Source organism: Delphinapterus leucas, chromosome 7 (genome assembly GCF_059928025.1).
Source record: "Delphinapterus leucas isolate spDelLeu-1000000601 "Yukka" chromosome 7, BTC_Dleu_Yukka2, whole genome shotgun sequence".
NCBI classification, from domain to species: Eukaryota; Metazoa; Chordata; class Mammalia; order Artiodactyla; family Monodontidae; genus Delphinapterus; species Delphinapterus leucas.
In genome coordinates this window covers 7,985,703-7,998,389 of record NC_143135.1, presented here as the reverse complement: position 1 = coordinate 7,998,389, position 12,687 = coordinate 7,985,703, and the positions used below count along the sequence as shown (strand labels likewise).

The 12,687-nt window shown below is 58.2% G+C and overlaps 2 protein-coding genes across 2 annotated transcripts; both read left to right on the top strand.

Moving 5' to 3' along the window:
- The first annotated feature begins 3,235 nt into the window (after positions 1–3,235).
- On the top strand, positions 3,236–9,122 carry KCNK4 (potassium two pore domain channel subfamily K member 4). Its single transcript, XM_022591622.3, has 6 exons — positions 3,236–3,547; positions 6,528–6,651; positions 6,784–6,944; positions 7,137–7,323; positions 7,832–7,971; positions 8,652–9,122. Exons 1-6 carry the CDS (start codon positions 3,359–3,361, stop codon positions 9,054–9,056), a joined length of 1,206 nt encoding a protein of 401 aa, XP_022447330.1. The 5' UTR covers positions 3,236–3,358; the 3' UTR covers positions 9,057–9,122.
- A 649-nt stretch (positions 9,123–9,771) lies between these two features.
- On the top strand, positions 9,772–12,625 carry CATSPERZ (catsper channel auxiliary subunit zeta). Its single transcript, XM_089914191.1, has 5 exons — positions 9,772–9,792; positions 10,054–10,405; positions 11,280–11,359; positions 11,574–11,640; positions 12,364–12,625. The coding sequence occupies exons 1-5, from the start codon at positions 9,772–9,774 to the stop codon at positions 12,471–12,473; spliced, it is 630 nt and encodes a 209-aa protein (XP_089770317.1). The 3' UTR covers positions 12,474–12,625.
- Positions 12,626–12,687: the final 62 nt, after the last annotated feature.

Genomic DNA, 12,687 nt, shown 5'->3' with positions numbered 1-12,687 from the left:
CTTGCTACTCCTGTTGTAGTGAGCTTGTGCTGTCCCCTAGGATGGGGGGCATGGCCCTGGCTGCCAGAGGCTCATAGCAGCCTGGCATGATCTACCACCTCTGCTTCTACACCAGAGCCAGCTACCTCTCCTGCGCCTGCCACTCAATAAACGGTGTCTGTGCCCCGAGTCTATTCACTGTCTGTCAGTTGTCTGCTTGTGTTTCTCACACCGTTGCCTGTTTGGTCTAAGGCTGATCAGACACCGGCCCTTGAGGGGGGCTGCTGGGCTGGGCAGGGGCCATTTACCTCCCCTGAGGCTGGTGGGTTAGGAGACGGAGGAGCCTGCAGTCTGAGGGGAAGAGAGACCAGAAGGACCCTGCTCCCACTCTGGTCCCCTCGCCGCTTGAACAATTTCTACTCTTTCCTCAAGATCTGCTTCAAATTTCACCTCCTTTATGAAGCCTACCATCTCCAGGTCAGGGAACTGTGTCCCCCCCTCCCGGGTCCCTTGGCACAGTGATTGCATGCCTCCTATGCCTCTTACCCTTAGTGGGTAGGCATTTCTAGAGACCCTGTTTCCCTGTCATTATGCCCAACCTGGCCTTCAGGTCCAGGAGTTAGTCCAAGGCCTGCGGAGGAGAAGCTGGCCAGTAACCGAGCAGCCCCCATCTCCCTAGCAGGTGTGGATTTGGCCAGATGGTTGGGCTGCCCCGACACAGCCTGCCTGGTGGTCCTGGGGGGCCCCTTCCCTGACTGTCCCTAATAGTGCAGTCACTGCCCTCTGTAGTCACAGCCCTTACAGATGTCATCTGTCCCTCGGCCGGGAGTCATTTATCAGAGGGTCTGTCTCCTGCCCATGTGTGTGGCCAATTGTTCCAGCTCCTGGGAGTTCCTGGGGCCTAGCACGGAGCCTGTCTTGAAACCCTTCACCTGGGACTCTTCTAAGTAGCAGGCCTCAGGGCCTCCAGAGAAGGCATCTGAGACTCAGAGAATCAGCTCAAAACTGGACCATCACTTCTTGTTGAAAGGAAAATTGCCAACATTTGTAGGGCACTTAGTTGTGAGTGCCAGGCTCTGTTTTGAGCATTTACAAATACCAACCACTTTAATGCTCAGAACAGCAGCCTGAGGTGAGAGTCATCCCTTTTCTGTGAGGACTGGGAGGTGGGGAGAGTTCGGTAACCTGTCTAGGCCCCCTACTGGTAGAGGATGGCCAGCCTTAGAGCCCATGCTTAAAACCACCCAAGTGAAGGGTGAGGCCCCCAGGCAAGAGGAGGGTCTTTGGCAAGATCAGAGTTGTAAAGAAATGGGTAAGAGCAGAGAGGAGATGAGTTCCAGGACCTGCCAGGGCCCTGCTGTTCAGACAGTGGGGGAGGGAGTGCTGGCACCCGTTCCTGGCTGGGGGATGGGCATGGAAGTGAGGAACAAAAGATGGGGATGCAGGAGGTGCCCCACCTTGATTTCCCAGAGCTTGGTCCCAACCCTACCTCGGCCAATTCCAGGTTGCCTCAGGGGATCCCCCACCCCTTTGTCCCCTGGGGTCTCCTCCCTCATGAGTGCAGAGCCCAAGGGCCAGGCTGTCCCTCGGGGCGGGGAGCTGAGGGCCCTTCCCACCTGGTAGTGGGCCTGGAAGATGCTGGGAGATTAGAGTGGAGCCTGTCCGAAGAGGTGAGCCGGCTGATGTCCAAGTTGGGGCCGTGCCGCTGGCCACGCTGGCTGGCCAACAGGGCAGAACCAGGGCCCCGGTCTGAGACTCCAGGCCTGACCCAACGGCGACCCCTCCGGGGCTCCTCTGCCACTCATCTCCTGGGACCGGCCAGGACTGGGGGGCTGGGCAGCCGCAGGTAAGGGTCTGCGGAGAGCTGCGCCGGAGGCGAGGGCGAGGCACAGCAGAGGGAAGCGCGGCGCTGAAGGGGTTAAATGCGGGAGGAGGGGGGCTTCTGGCGGCGGGAGGGGGTCCCAGCACCGGCGGCCGCCCGCTCCGCCCCTGCCGCTGCCGCCGCCTCCGCGGCCCAGCCGGCAGGCACCGGCGAGGCCGCGCCGGAGCCCGGGCCGCAGCCGCAGCCGCAGCGGGGCAGACAGTGAGTGTGGGGCGGAGAGGGCGGGCGCGCTGGCGCGGAGAGGGAGTGCGGGGCGGCGAAGGGCGCCGGCCGGGCTCCGGGGCTGGGGCGCGCAGGGGGCGACCGGCCGGCAGAGGCGCCCACCTCCCCGTTCGTGGGCGCCTCTGGGAGTTCTGCGGCCGAGCATCCAGCCGCCGCCCGTCACGCTCCGAGGCGTCGGCGTGAAGACGCGGGGAGGCCGTGGGAGCGAGTGGCGGGGGTGCGGTGTCTGGGCAGTGGGCGCTGCGCGGTGGCCCCGCGGTCTGGGTATGTGTGTATGTGAGTGTGTGCACACAAGTGTGTGGGCCTCTGGGGGCCTTGGCCCGGCGCGCACGGCCCTGAGCGTCCGGTGTGCCCGAGAGGCCGGGGAGTATGCAGGTGGAGTGTGTGTGTGCGTGCAGTCCGGGCAGAGGCGCCTCCTGGAGCCGCAGGGTGGAGCGTGGGCGCGCGAGTCTTTGTGCCCGCGTGTGTGCGCGAGGGCGCCGCCCCCCGCTGTCCCGGGGGCTGACAGCTGTCCAGGGGATGCTGCACTGGTCCGGCCCTGGTCGCCCCCACCGCGCTGCTTCCCGGAACCCAGTACCCTCCCTTCCCCTCCGCCCTGCCTCGCCTCTGCGCAGCGATCCGGACCCGCCCCAGGGTTCCTCGAAAGCCCAGCGGGGCGCTGGAGGACCCTGGAGGCTCCCCGCCCGGTCCATCGCGTCTAGAAGAGGAGCGAGGAGAGTTAGGGGGGGAGGGAGAAACCGCGAAGATGCTGCCGCAGCCTCAGCGGACGAGCCGGGACCCGCCACCCCCGTCCCCGCCCTGCACACTCCTCTGTGCCCCCTCAGCCTCCAGCTGGAAGGCGGGTTCCCCAGGCCCCCTCCACGCCCCCAGCATTTCCTCGCTCGTCCTGCCTCTCCCTCGGCAGGCTCGGTCTCTCTTTCCCCCTTCCACTCTCCTTCCCGGTGCCCTCTTATCTTCTCACACCCTGGAGTCCCTGGACAGGGGCTGAGGGCCGGGCAGTGGAGGTAAGGGGGAGGACAGAGGTGGGGGGACTGGGTGTGTCCTGGTACCAAGTGTCCGGCCAGAGGGATGTGAGGAGAAGACGTCTGTGGGTAGTAGGGCTGGGGGCTCCAAGACCATTGGGTGTGTAGGGGTTGGAGGAGGGTGTAGGGGTGTCAGGTCAGGTTATTGATCCCAGCATCCCTGGTTCTGCCCACAGTGACTGCAGCTCCCCAGGAGCCCCCTGCCCGGCCTCCCCAGACGGGCCGTGGAATTGGCCGGTCCTCTGGGCGCGCCATGCGCAGCACCACACTACTGGCACTGTTGGCTGTGGTCCTGCTCTACTTGGTGTCTGGTGCCCTGGTGTTCCAGGCCCTGGAACAGCCCCATGAGCAGCAGGCCCAAAGGGAGCTGGGGGAGGTCCGAGAGAAGTTCCTGAGGGCCCATCCATGTGTGAGCGACCAGGACCTGGGGCTCTTCATCAAGGTGCGTGGGTGGGGGAGAGCTCCTTCAGCAGTCACCCGTGCCCCCCTGACACTAGCTGCATGCCACTGGGACCCTGTGCTGGGGAGCTGCTTCCAGACCCGCACCCCTGAAGGCAGGGTGCCGCTGGGGGGTGCAGGGCAGAGGCTGGGATCCAGGTCTCTGTGTTTTCAATATGGCGGCCAGGGCGGCATTTGTTTTCCTTGCTGTGCCTGGCATTGGGTTATCTTCCTAAAATGGCTCCTTCCGTGTGTGATAGTGGTTGAATGAAGGAACGCATGAAGGAAGAAATGAATACATGGCTGTAGCAGATGAGATATGTTACATTTTCTCAGGTCTAACTCACTGGTTTAGGGTTGCCAGATGAAGTCTGGAACACTCAGTTAAATGTAAATTTCAGCTAAAGAATGAATACTTTTAAAATATAAATATGTCCCGTGCAGTATTTTTATTTGCTAAATCTGGCAACCCTACACTAGTTCCTATGCTTCTTTGAAGTCACAGATGCCTCAGAGAAACCCAAGAACACTGTGAACACTTCCCCACCCGCTACCTCCAGAAAAGTGCACATATAAACATGTACTGATGATTTCGGAGGGTTTCAGGATCCCCCAAGCTGGTCCATGCCATCATGGATGCCAGGTTGAGCACACCTTCCCACCAGGACACATGCTTATGATGCGGACGCTAGAGGGAGGGCGAGTCAGGGATGGGGTCAACTTTGGACCAATGACTAAAGAAAGTGTGGGTTGCAGCCTTCTGGGCTACTGTCAGGCAAGCACCTCTGCTGCTCTCTCTCTGATTTCTGAGCCACTGTCATATTAAAAAAAAATAAAGTAACATTTAACTTTAATACATTCATGTTTATTATTTTATTGAAAGGCACCCCTATTTCCTGCTCCTTCTTTTGGAGGGAGGAGCCATCAACATGGAGCCTCGGTGTTCCAGCTGATTCCCAAGGTGGCAGGACCTGGAGCAGAGATGAGGATGGGGTGGGTCCAGGACACAGGCAGCTTGACATTGTCTCTGACACCTCCAGAATGCCCAGCAAAGCTCCGAGAGGCCTGGGTAGGAGAGTGCCTGGCCAGACCACAGGGCAGGAGGAGGGAGGGAATCTGACCTATTTTATCTTCACAAAGGAATTCCTTTTTTCCTGGATTAAAAAAAAAAAAAAAGACGACGATGACGAAGAAGAAGAAGAAAAGGAAGGGCAGAACCAAGCAAGGAGGGCAACAGCTGCTTTATTTCTCTTCCATAAATAGTCATGCAGCAATTATGCACCTACTATGTGCTAGGTGCTGTGCTGTACACCATAGAGTGAGCAGGGAAATTGATATTGGGGTGGAACAGATGCAGACTCTACCCTAGAGGATGTTACATCTAGGTGAAGGGACAAATCCATGGAAAGTTCACTGTAGGATTTAGTAGAAAAGGAGCTTTCATTACTTCCTTCTTTGTTAAATGCCTCTTGTATGCTGGGTCCTGGGCTAGGTGCTGGGGGCAAGGAGGGAGATGCCAGGGGCCTTTGGGAAGAGCTGGTAATTGAAATGAAGCAGGTTAGATGGGTAGAATTTGAGGGATGTGTGATTGGGTTGAAAGAGACTCCCAGGCAGAGGAACAGCATGGGCAAAGGCGTGGAGGCTGGAAAGCTCAGAGTGTTTTGCAGTTCTTGGATTTAACAGATGCCTAGTCATTTGAAGCAAAAATTAGAACACACAGAATGACAAAGGATTTTTTCCCCTAAGTAGTGAATGTATTGGAAAAGTGTTGCAGAATAAAATTAAACCACTTTTAATCATACCTTTCACTTCTTGGCTGTATTAAACAATTATCTCAGGAAATGGAATCATCTCAGAAAATTGGGGGATAAGGTCACTGTAACTTGAATTCCAAAATGGGGGTCCCAGGAGTGAAGACTGGGGAAAGGGAGGGTGGGACCGGACTGAGAAGGGGCTTACAGGCTGGGCTGGGGAGTTTGGACTCTACTCTGCAGATAGCAGGGAACAACGGAGATTCTGGGCCGTCACTTTAGGAAGATTAATTTGGAATGTGTCTTGCTAATGAGGACTTGCAGTCAGAAAGAAGGTGGTTTCTGACCTCCATCACACCACTTGTGTCTTAGCTCTGTGCTCCTTGGGGAAGGGCCCCTCTGCACCCCCTCCTCTATATGCTCTGACCTCCATCACTTAGGGCAGGCACTCTCAAAACACAGACTCCGCCTCCGAGGGGGAGGCAGACTGGTTGTCAAGAGGGGCAGACACATGGCCGTTTCATTAATTTAATCATGTTTATTGATCACCTACTATGTAGCACAGGGTTTGGTTTGGACTTCAGCAGGGTGGGCAGGGGTTTGTGTATCCATGACCCTCCTAAAACTGGATGCAAACTTTATTGGTATGTGAACCTTCCTGGAGGGAGGGTCCCTAACTTTCATCAGATTTTCGAAGGCAAGGGACTCAAACTCAGCTTCCAAAGGGGCGGTGGGACTGGTGGGGTCTGTGGAAAGCTGGAACTCACTGGGCACGATCTCTACATGGGGACTAATTTCACAAACACACAGTGCTTGCTTTGATGTGAGTGCTTTAATTTTCACAATAACTCTACGAGGTAGGTACTATTATCACCATCCCCAAATGACAGATGCAGAAATCGATGCACAGCTCAACTTCACCTAGCACCAAGATTTGAACCCAGGCAGTCTGGTCCCAGAGTCTGTGCTCCTGACCACTGTAAAACTGGAAATCTGTTATATGAAATTAAGGGGCCGATAATTCAAATGTCTCTAAAACAATGTGTTGGTCAAACAAAATTGGGCTCTCCAATTTGCAATGTCTGCTCTAAGGGATTGCCTTCAGGGAGACCAGAGGGCAGGGGAGAGGTGGGAGGGGTAAGGAGGGAAACACCTTGGAGACTGGACGGCCAGGGGGTTGGCTAGGACGGGAGGGAAGGACTGAGGTTCCTCCTTCTGCATCTTGTCCTGCAGGAGGTGGCTGATGCCCTGGGAGGGGGTGCAAACCCTGACACCAACTCAACCAGTAACAGCAACCACTCAGCCTGGGACCTGGGCAGCGCCTTCTTTTTCTCAGGCACCATCATCACCACCATCGGTGGGGGAGGGGACTGGTCATGGGAGGGGGCACGGGGTGGCTGGGCTTTCTCACAGGCGAAGGCGCAGGGGGAGGTAGGGGGGTGCCAGGCAACCCCTAGAGCTGCTATGACCCCTAGACCCCTCTGCCCAGGCTATGGCAACGCGGCCCTGCGCACAGATGCTGGCCGCCTCTTCTGCATCTTTTATGCACTGGTGGGGATCCCGCTGTTCGGGATACTGCTGGCAGGGGTCGGGGACCGGCTGGGCTCCTCCCTACGCCGCGGCATTGGTCACATCGAAGCCATCTTCCTGGTGAGCTGCTCCACACCCTGCGCGCCCTTGCGTTGGGCTCGGGATACACTTCCTTACATACCCACCCGGCACGTGAGCGGGGGGCGCCTGAATCGCGCGAACCTCGGACACGGGCTCCCAGAAGAGGGTTGTGGGGTGTGAGAGTTGGAGGTTTTGGTGACTCCTCGGCCCTGCCTACTGCCCTCCCTGCAGAAGTGGCAGGTGCCACCAGAGCTGGTGCGAATTCTATCGGCGGTGCTCTTTCTGCTGATCGGCTGCCTGCTCTTCGTTCTCACGCCCACGTTCGTTTTCTGCTATGTGGAGGGCTGGAGCAAGCTGGAGGCCATCTACTTCGTCGTGGTGACGCTCACCACGGTGGGCTTCGGGGACTATGTGGCCGGTGAGGCCACTTTCTTGGGTTGCACTTCCCTACCCATTTTATTCCTGCCCAGGGGCTCTGCAATCTTGCCTCTCCCTCCAGGTTCCACAGGGCGCTTGTGCGCTCACACGTGCTTGCTCCAATCCCTACATCCACTCACTGAATGCACCCTCACATTTTTCCAGGGATGCACCAACACCTCATGCCCACTTACGTTCTCGCATGCTTGCACCCCACGCATGCTCACACATATTAAGTGACCCCTTCACACGTGCCACATTCTTGTACACGTGCACCCCTCACACATGCTCACATTCTTGCACGTGAGCACCCCACTTTTCTCTTGCACACCTTCAAGTCACTCCCACTCATCTTCTTGCATCCATTCGCGCACTCTAGCTCATACCCACCGTCCTGGGGAGGGCGGATCCTCTCAACGAGTTGGGAAGAGGGGCAGTGAACCAGAGACTCACAGGCTCAAGGCGTGTCTCACAATCAACTTCTTTCTGCCCTCCCCGTGGCGTCCCAGGAGCCAGCCCCAACCAGAACTCTGCAGCCTACCAGCCGCTGGTGTGGTTCTGGATCCTACTCGGCCTGGCCTACTTCGCTTCAGTGCTCACCACCATCGGGAACTGGCTGCGAGTAGTGTCCCGCCGCACTCGGGCAGAGGTAGGCGCTCCTGCGTCGACACCGCGCCTGCGCCCTGGCGCTGATGCGCTGCTCACCAGCAGCAGGTTGACTAGTCTGCCTCCCTTCCAGAGTGTGGGCTCCCCAAGGCAGGGACTGAGGGAGCCCCAGTGCGCACCGGCCGGGAACAAAGCGATAAACTCTGACAGGTTTGCAGGTGACTCCATCTCTACTCTCATGGATAAGGTTACCAGATTTAGCAAATAAAGATAAAGGAAGCCCGGTTGATGTGAATTTTGGATAAGTTGCAAATAATATTTGAGTATAAATGTCCCAAATATTGCATGGGACATACTTACACTAAAATTTTATTTGTTGTTGTATTTTTATTTATTGTTCTAAATATTTTGTAGCCCCACTCCTTGCTCCCGGCCGTGGAGAGGGGGGAGGCGCAAAGGTCTCTGGGGGCACGGGAGGGAGAGCTGAAATAAAGTCCGGTCGGTCCTTTCTTCTGGAGAAAAGGGCACTTCCGCGCAGATGGAGGAGGGGAGAGCATGTGGCTGGGTGATGAGCTTTTCCCTCCTCCGGCCTTTTCCCACTCCTGAGGCAGGAAGACGAGGCGGAAAAGAGGGGCAATGCCTGACTGGTGAAGGGGCAGGCTCCCGGGGTTGCGGAGACGGTCGAGGAGCCCCGGTCGAGGACTGCCTTTCCTCCCCGCGCAGATGGGCGGCCTCACGGCGCAGGCTGCCAGCTGGACCGGCACGGTGACCGCGCGGGTGACCCAGCGAGTCGGGCCCACGGCACCACCGCCGCCGGAGAAGGAGCGGCCCCCCCAGCCTCCGCCGCCGTGCCCAGCGCAGCCCGCCAGCAGACCCCTATCCCCTGCGGCCCCGGAGAAGACCGAGCCACCCTCTCCGCCCACGCCGCCCACCCCGCCCACGGCCTCCGCGCTGGACTACCCCAGCGAGAATCTGGCCTTCATCGACGAGTCCTCGGACACGCAGAGCGAGCGCGGCTGCGCACTGCCCCGCGCTCCACGGGGCAGCCGCCGCCCCCTCAACACCCCCAGGAAGCCCGCGCGGCCCCGCGGCCCGGGGCGCCCCCGGGACAAAGGCGTGCCCGCGTAGGGGCAAGACCCCTGCCCGGGCCTCTCCAAGGGCTCCGTTCTTGCTCTCTCCCCGGCATGCTCTGCTTGTTTAACCAAAGAGCCCTCTCTCGACCGACCCGGCTGAAACCTGGGGAGGAGGCTACGGGTTGCTTGTCTGCCACTCTCTGCTCCTGGCCCCCTCCTCACTTCATCCATTTCCAGAACCCCAAGGCTTTCTGTCTCGTTGTCCGTCTGGGCCTGTCCCTCACAACATCTCACGACTGTGCCTCAAAGCCTACATCAATAAACGAAAACAGTCTGCATCGCTGCGGGCGTGGAGCTCCGGGGACGCGAGAGGGTGTGCGAGTGCTTGCGTCGTCGGGCCACCTCCGGGGCAAGTCAGCCCCCCCCCACGACCCCCAGGCCGAACCCTCCCCCCCACCACCACCCGAACCATCGGTCGAGGCGTGGCACTCTTGTCTGTGCTTGGACCGGTGTCTCTGCCTGGAGGTTAAGGATAGGGTCTGGCATGGGAATCTGCCAAGATGGGCGGTGCGTCCATCCTCAGTACAGCTATGGGGGCAGGGATGGGGAGACATAATGGCATCTAGTGTGGAGGGCTGTAGCTTGAACCTTCCCCGCGCGAGACCCCCATCGCCATTCTGGACGGGACCCTGCCCCTCCCCCTTCCTGGAGCGTGACCCCCTCCTCCTCGCCCCGAGGCCTTTGGCGACTGGGTCCGTTGGGGCAGAGCCATGGAGGAAAAGCCTTTCAAAGTAAGAACTCTTCCTGGTCCTCCTCACCCTGTCAGCCCCCAGACTCATCCTAGGTCCACCCTGGGCCCCTCCCTGGCTATCCTCTCACTCAGCCCTGGCTCAGGGCAGCTCCCAACCATCACCGCCTCCCCATCCCCACCCCGGCAACTGAGTCTCGGCCCTGGATGGGCTCAGGATACGCCCCCCCCACCCCAGCCTGCTCTTCCTTTCCTTCCCAATTCCCCACGACCCTTGGCTTCCCTCGGTGTATGTGGCCTACAGGCGTTGGCCAAGTCTTCGGGCCACCGTGGCTCAGGCAAGTCGAGCCCGCACGACACCCGGAATCTGTGGACTACGGCCACGCAGTCGCAGCCGAAGCTGAATGTACCGCTGCCTACTGTCCGTGAGGACTCGGAACTGGAGGGCAGCAGCGTAGGCGGCAAGACTCGCTGGTCTTACAACCAGAAGGCTGGCCACGACTCGGACGGTGGCTGGGAAGAATCGGATGACGGAGAGGACAAGGACAGCTTCAAGCCAGAGGAGCTGGACGAGCACGCCTTGATGGAGCTGGAGATGCGCCGCGGCAGCTCCCTGGGAGGCCCTTTAGAGGAGGACGATTCCAAGACCGACGACGGTCAGTGTGGCTTCAATGGGCTGTGGGCGCCCACAGGGCAGGGCAATGGCCAGGGCCTCAGTTTCTATTGCTGTTAAATGGGGGAAAACTGTGGGACCCAAGTTTCTAGGATTCCCTGGAAGGGGCGCCAACGCTAATCTTCCACGCTTTAAATCAACCAGACCTTCTAGGAACGCCCCCTACCGGGCAGGCGTCGTACAAAGTCCTGGGGTCATAGAGACGAGCAGGAAAATGAACAAAGGGAGCGCGGTAGGACCTGTGCTTTTAATGGAATCACCCGGAGAGTTGAAAGGAGGGAGTTAATGCCTTTTCTGTGGATTTGCGCTGCTTGAGGAGGTGCCTGTCTTTCATTCATTAAGTCATTGGTTACAATTTTTAAGTATTTACTTCCTACTTTGCGCTGTGCGCTGATTGGGACATGCCTCCCCTTTCTCCTCACCACCTCTGCTCTCCAGCCCTTCATCAGGGAATTGGAACATATAACAATATAACAACTGCCATTTGTTGAGCACTTGCTGTTGTGCCAGGCACTGGGCTTCCCTTGCATGATCGCCTTTAAACTGCACAACCTCCATATGGCGCCATTCTTATTATCCCATTGTACAGATGAAGAACTTGAGGGTCAGAAAGTCAGTCACTGGCCTTAAGTCTCACAAAGTGGGGCAGTCATAACTGGAACCTCGGAGGGTGGGACAACAAAGCCCAGGCTTTAAACCACTGTCCCATCCTGTTTCCCACTAAAGTGGCACCTGGAGCTGGTCTCTGAAGGCCCCCCGCCCCCACCCCGGCCAACATGCCTACCCATACATCCCCTCTGCTCCAGGGAAGTCTCAGCAGTCTGCAGATGACTGATCCCTTTTTACTCTTCTCCCAGAAAAGTCTTCTTCAGTGTCATCGCTCAATATCTCGAAGCACACACCCCATCGAGCCTACTGGGTGGAGCAGCAGAGCAGGGTTAGAGGCACCCAAGGAGACTGGGGAGTTTAATGGGGGGGTGGGGGATGGGCAAGTTGGGGGTTTCAGGGGTGAGACGGTGGGGGGGCTTTGCAGGGTGGAGGGGCAGGCAGGTCGGTTGAGGGTCTTGGGCCTGGAGGGAGCAGGTGGGGCATTTCAGCTGTGGGCAGAGCTGGGGTCCCTTGTACATCTGAGTCTCTTGCTGCCTCTCCAGCTGCCCCTGCCCCTGACTGAACTCATGGAGAATGAAGCTCTGGAAATCCTCACCAAAGCCCTCCGGAGTGAGCCTCCCCACTCCCCATCCCCCCAGCTCCCACAAGAGACCTTGGGGGATTTGGCAGGGCTTCGGCCTGTGGGAGTGGGGTTTCAGGATGTGTCTGCCTTGTCAGATTCCCTTACCACCCACAAATATTCCAGAAGCCCCATTAAAAGTAAAAAGTTAGGAGACTGGGCACAGGGAGACCCAGTGGGGACAGCATGGGGTGACTGTCAAGGGCCTGGGCTCTAGCCTCAGTGCAGCCCCTCTCAACCTGATGTAGGTTTTCTAAGGCTATTTCTTCACTTGCCCATTGGGGATGACAGCCTTTCTGTGGCCTTGGCCCCTCCCTGGTTGCTGTGAGGAGCCTTTGGACAGTGGATTATTTGAGTAAACTTCCTTTGATTTGCCCTGCTTAGTTTATGAATGTGGGGGTGGGGTGGGGAGGGCTAATGGCTGAGACTGGGTGGTCGAAGCGGTGTCCCAAAAGCTGTCTGCTCCCAGTGCCCTAATTCAGGCCGGCAACATCTTCTCTAAACTTGCCTTCCTCATCCATCCTCCACTCCAACACCCCCATCCTACTCTGAATCCCCCATCTGTTTGGAGCACAGGTCTATGACTTGACCATTCGAAACAAACAGGCAGGTCCCAGTACCCTGGAGATCCAAAGTTCCCCAAAGAACAAAGACCAGCTGCTGGGGGAGGCCATGCCCCTGCTCACTGCCCTGAGTTGGGTTCTGCCCTCCAGGTTACCGATCGGAGATCGGCCGGGACCACTTCCTGACCAAGCAGCTGCAGCGATACATCGAGGGGCTCAAGAGGCGCCGGAACAAGAGGCTGCAAGTCATGGTGATCTGAGAGCACCGCCTCGGGCTCGAGTGACCGCCCGACTCCAGCCCTGGTCCCAGATCCAAGCCCGACCCTGTCCATGTGGATTTTGAGCCTTAGAGAAATAAAAGAGTCTTCTGTACATGGTCCGTGAGTCAATGCGTGGCTGCCCGCGTGAGGCGGACGCACGTGGCCCCGCCTTTCCCTGTGACCTTCACTCGGTCACCGCAGTGACCTTGAGCGT

Excerpts from the sequence above, each read along its gene's own strand:
- KCNK4 (XM_022591622.3), top strand. The coding sequence starts at position 3,359 with ATGCGCAGCACCACACTACTGGCACTGTTGGCTGTGGTCCTGCTCTAC. Across the intron at positions 6,652-6,783 it reads CACCATCATCACCACCATCG|GCTATGGCAACGCGGCCCTG; the intron begins GTGGGGGAGGGG and ends CCCTCTGCCCAG. Across the intron at positions 6,945-7,136 it reads ACATCGAAGCCATCTTCCTG|AAGTGGCAGGTGCCACCAGA; the intron begins GTGAGCTGCTCC and ends CCCTCCCTGCAG.
- CATSPERZ (XM_089914191.1), top strand. The coding sequence starts at position 9,772 with ATGGAGGAAAAGCCTTTCAAA. Across the intron at positions 10,406-11,279 it reads CGATTCCAAGACCGACGACG|AAAAGTCTTCTTCAGTGTCA; the intron begins GTCAGTGTGGCT and ends CTCTTCTCCCAG. Across the intron at positions 11,641-12,363 it reads CCTCACCAAAGCCCTCCGGA|GTTACCGATCGGAGATCGGC; the intron begins GTGAGCCTCCCC and ends TCTGCCCTCCAG.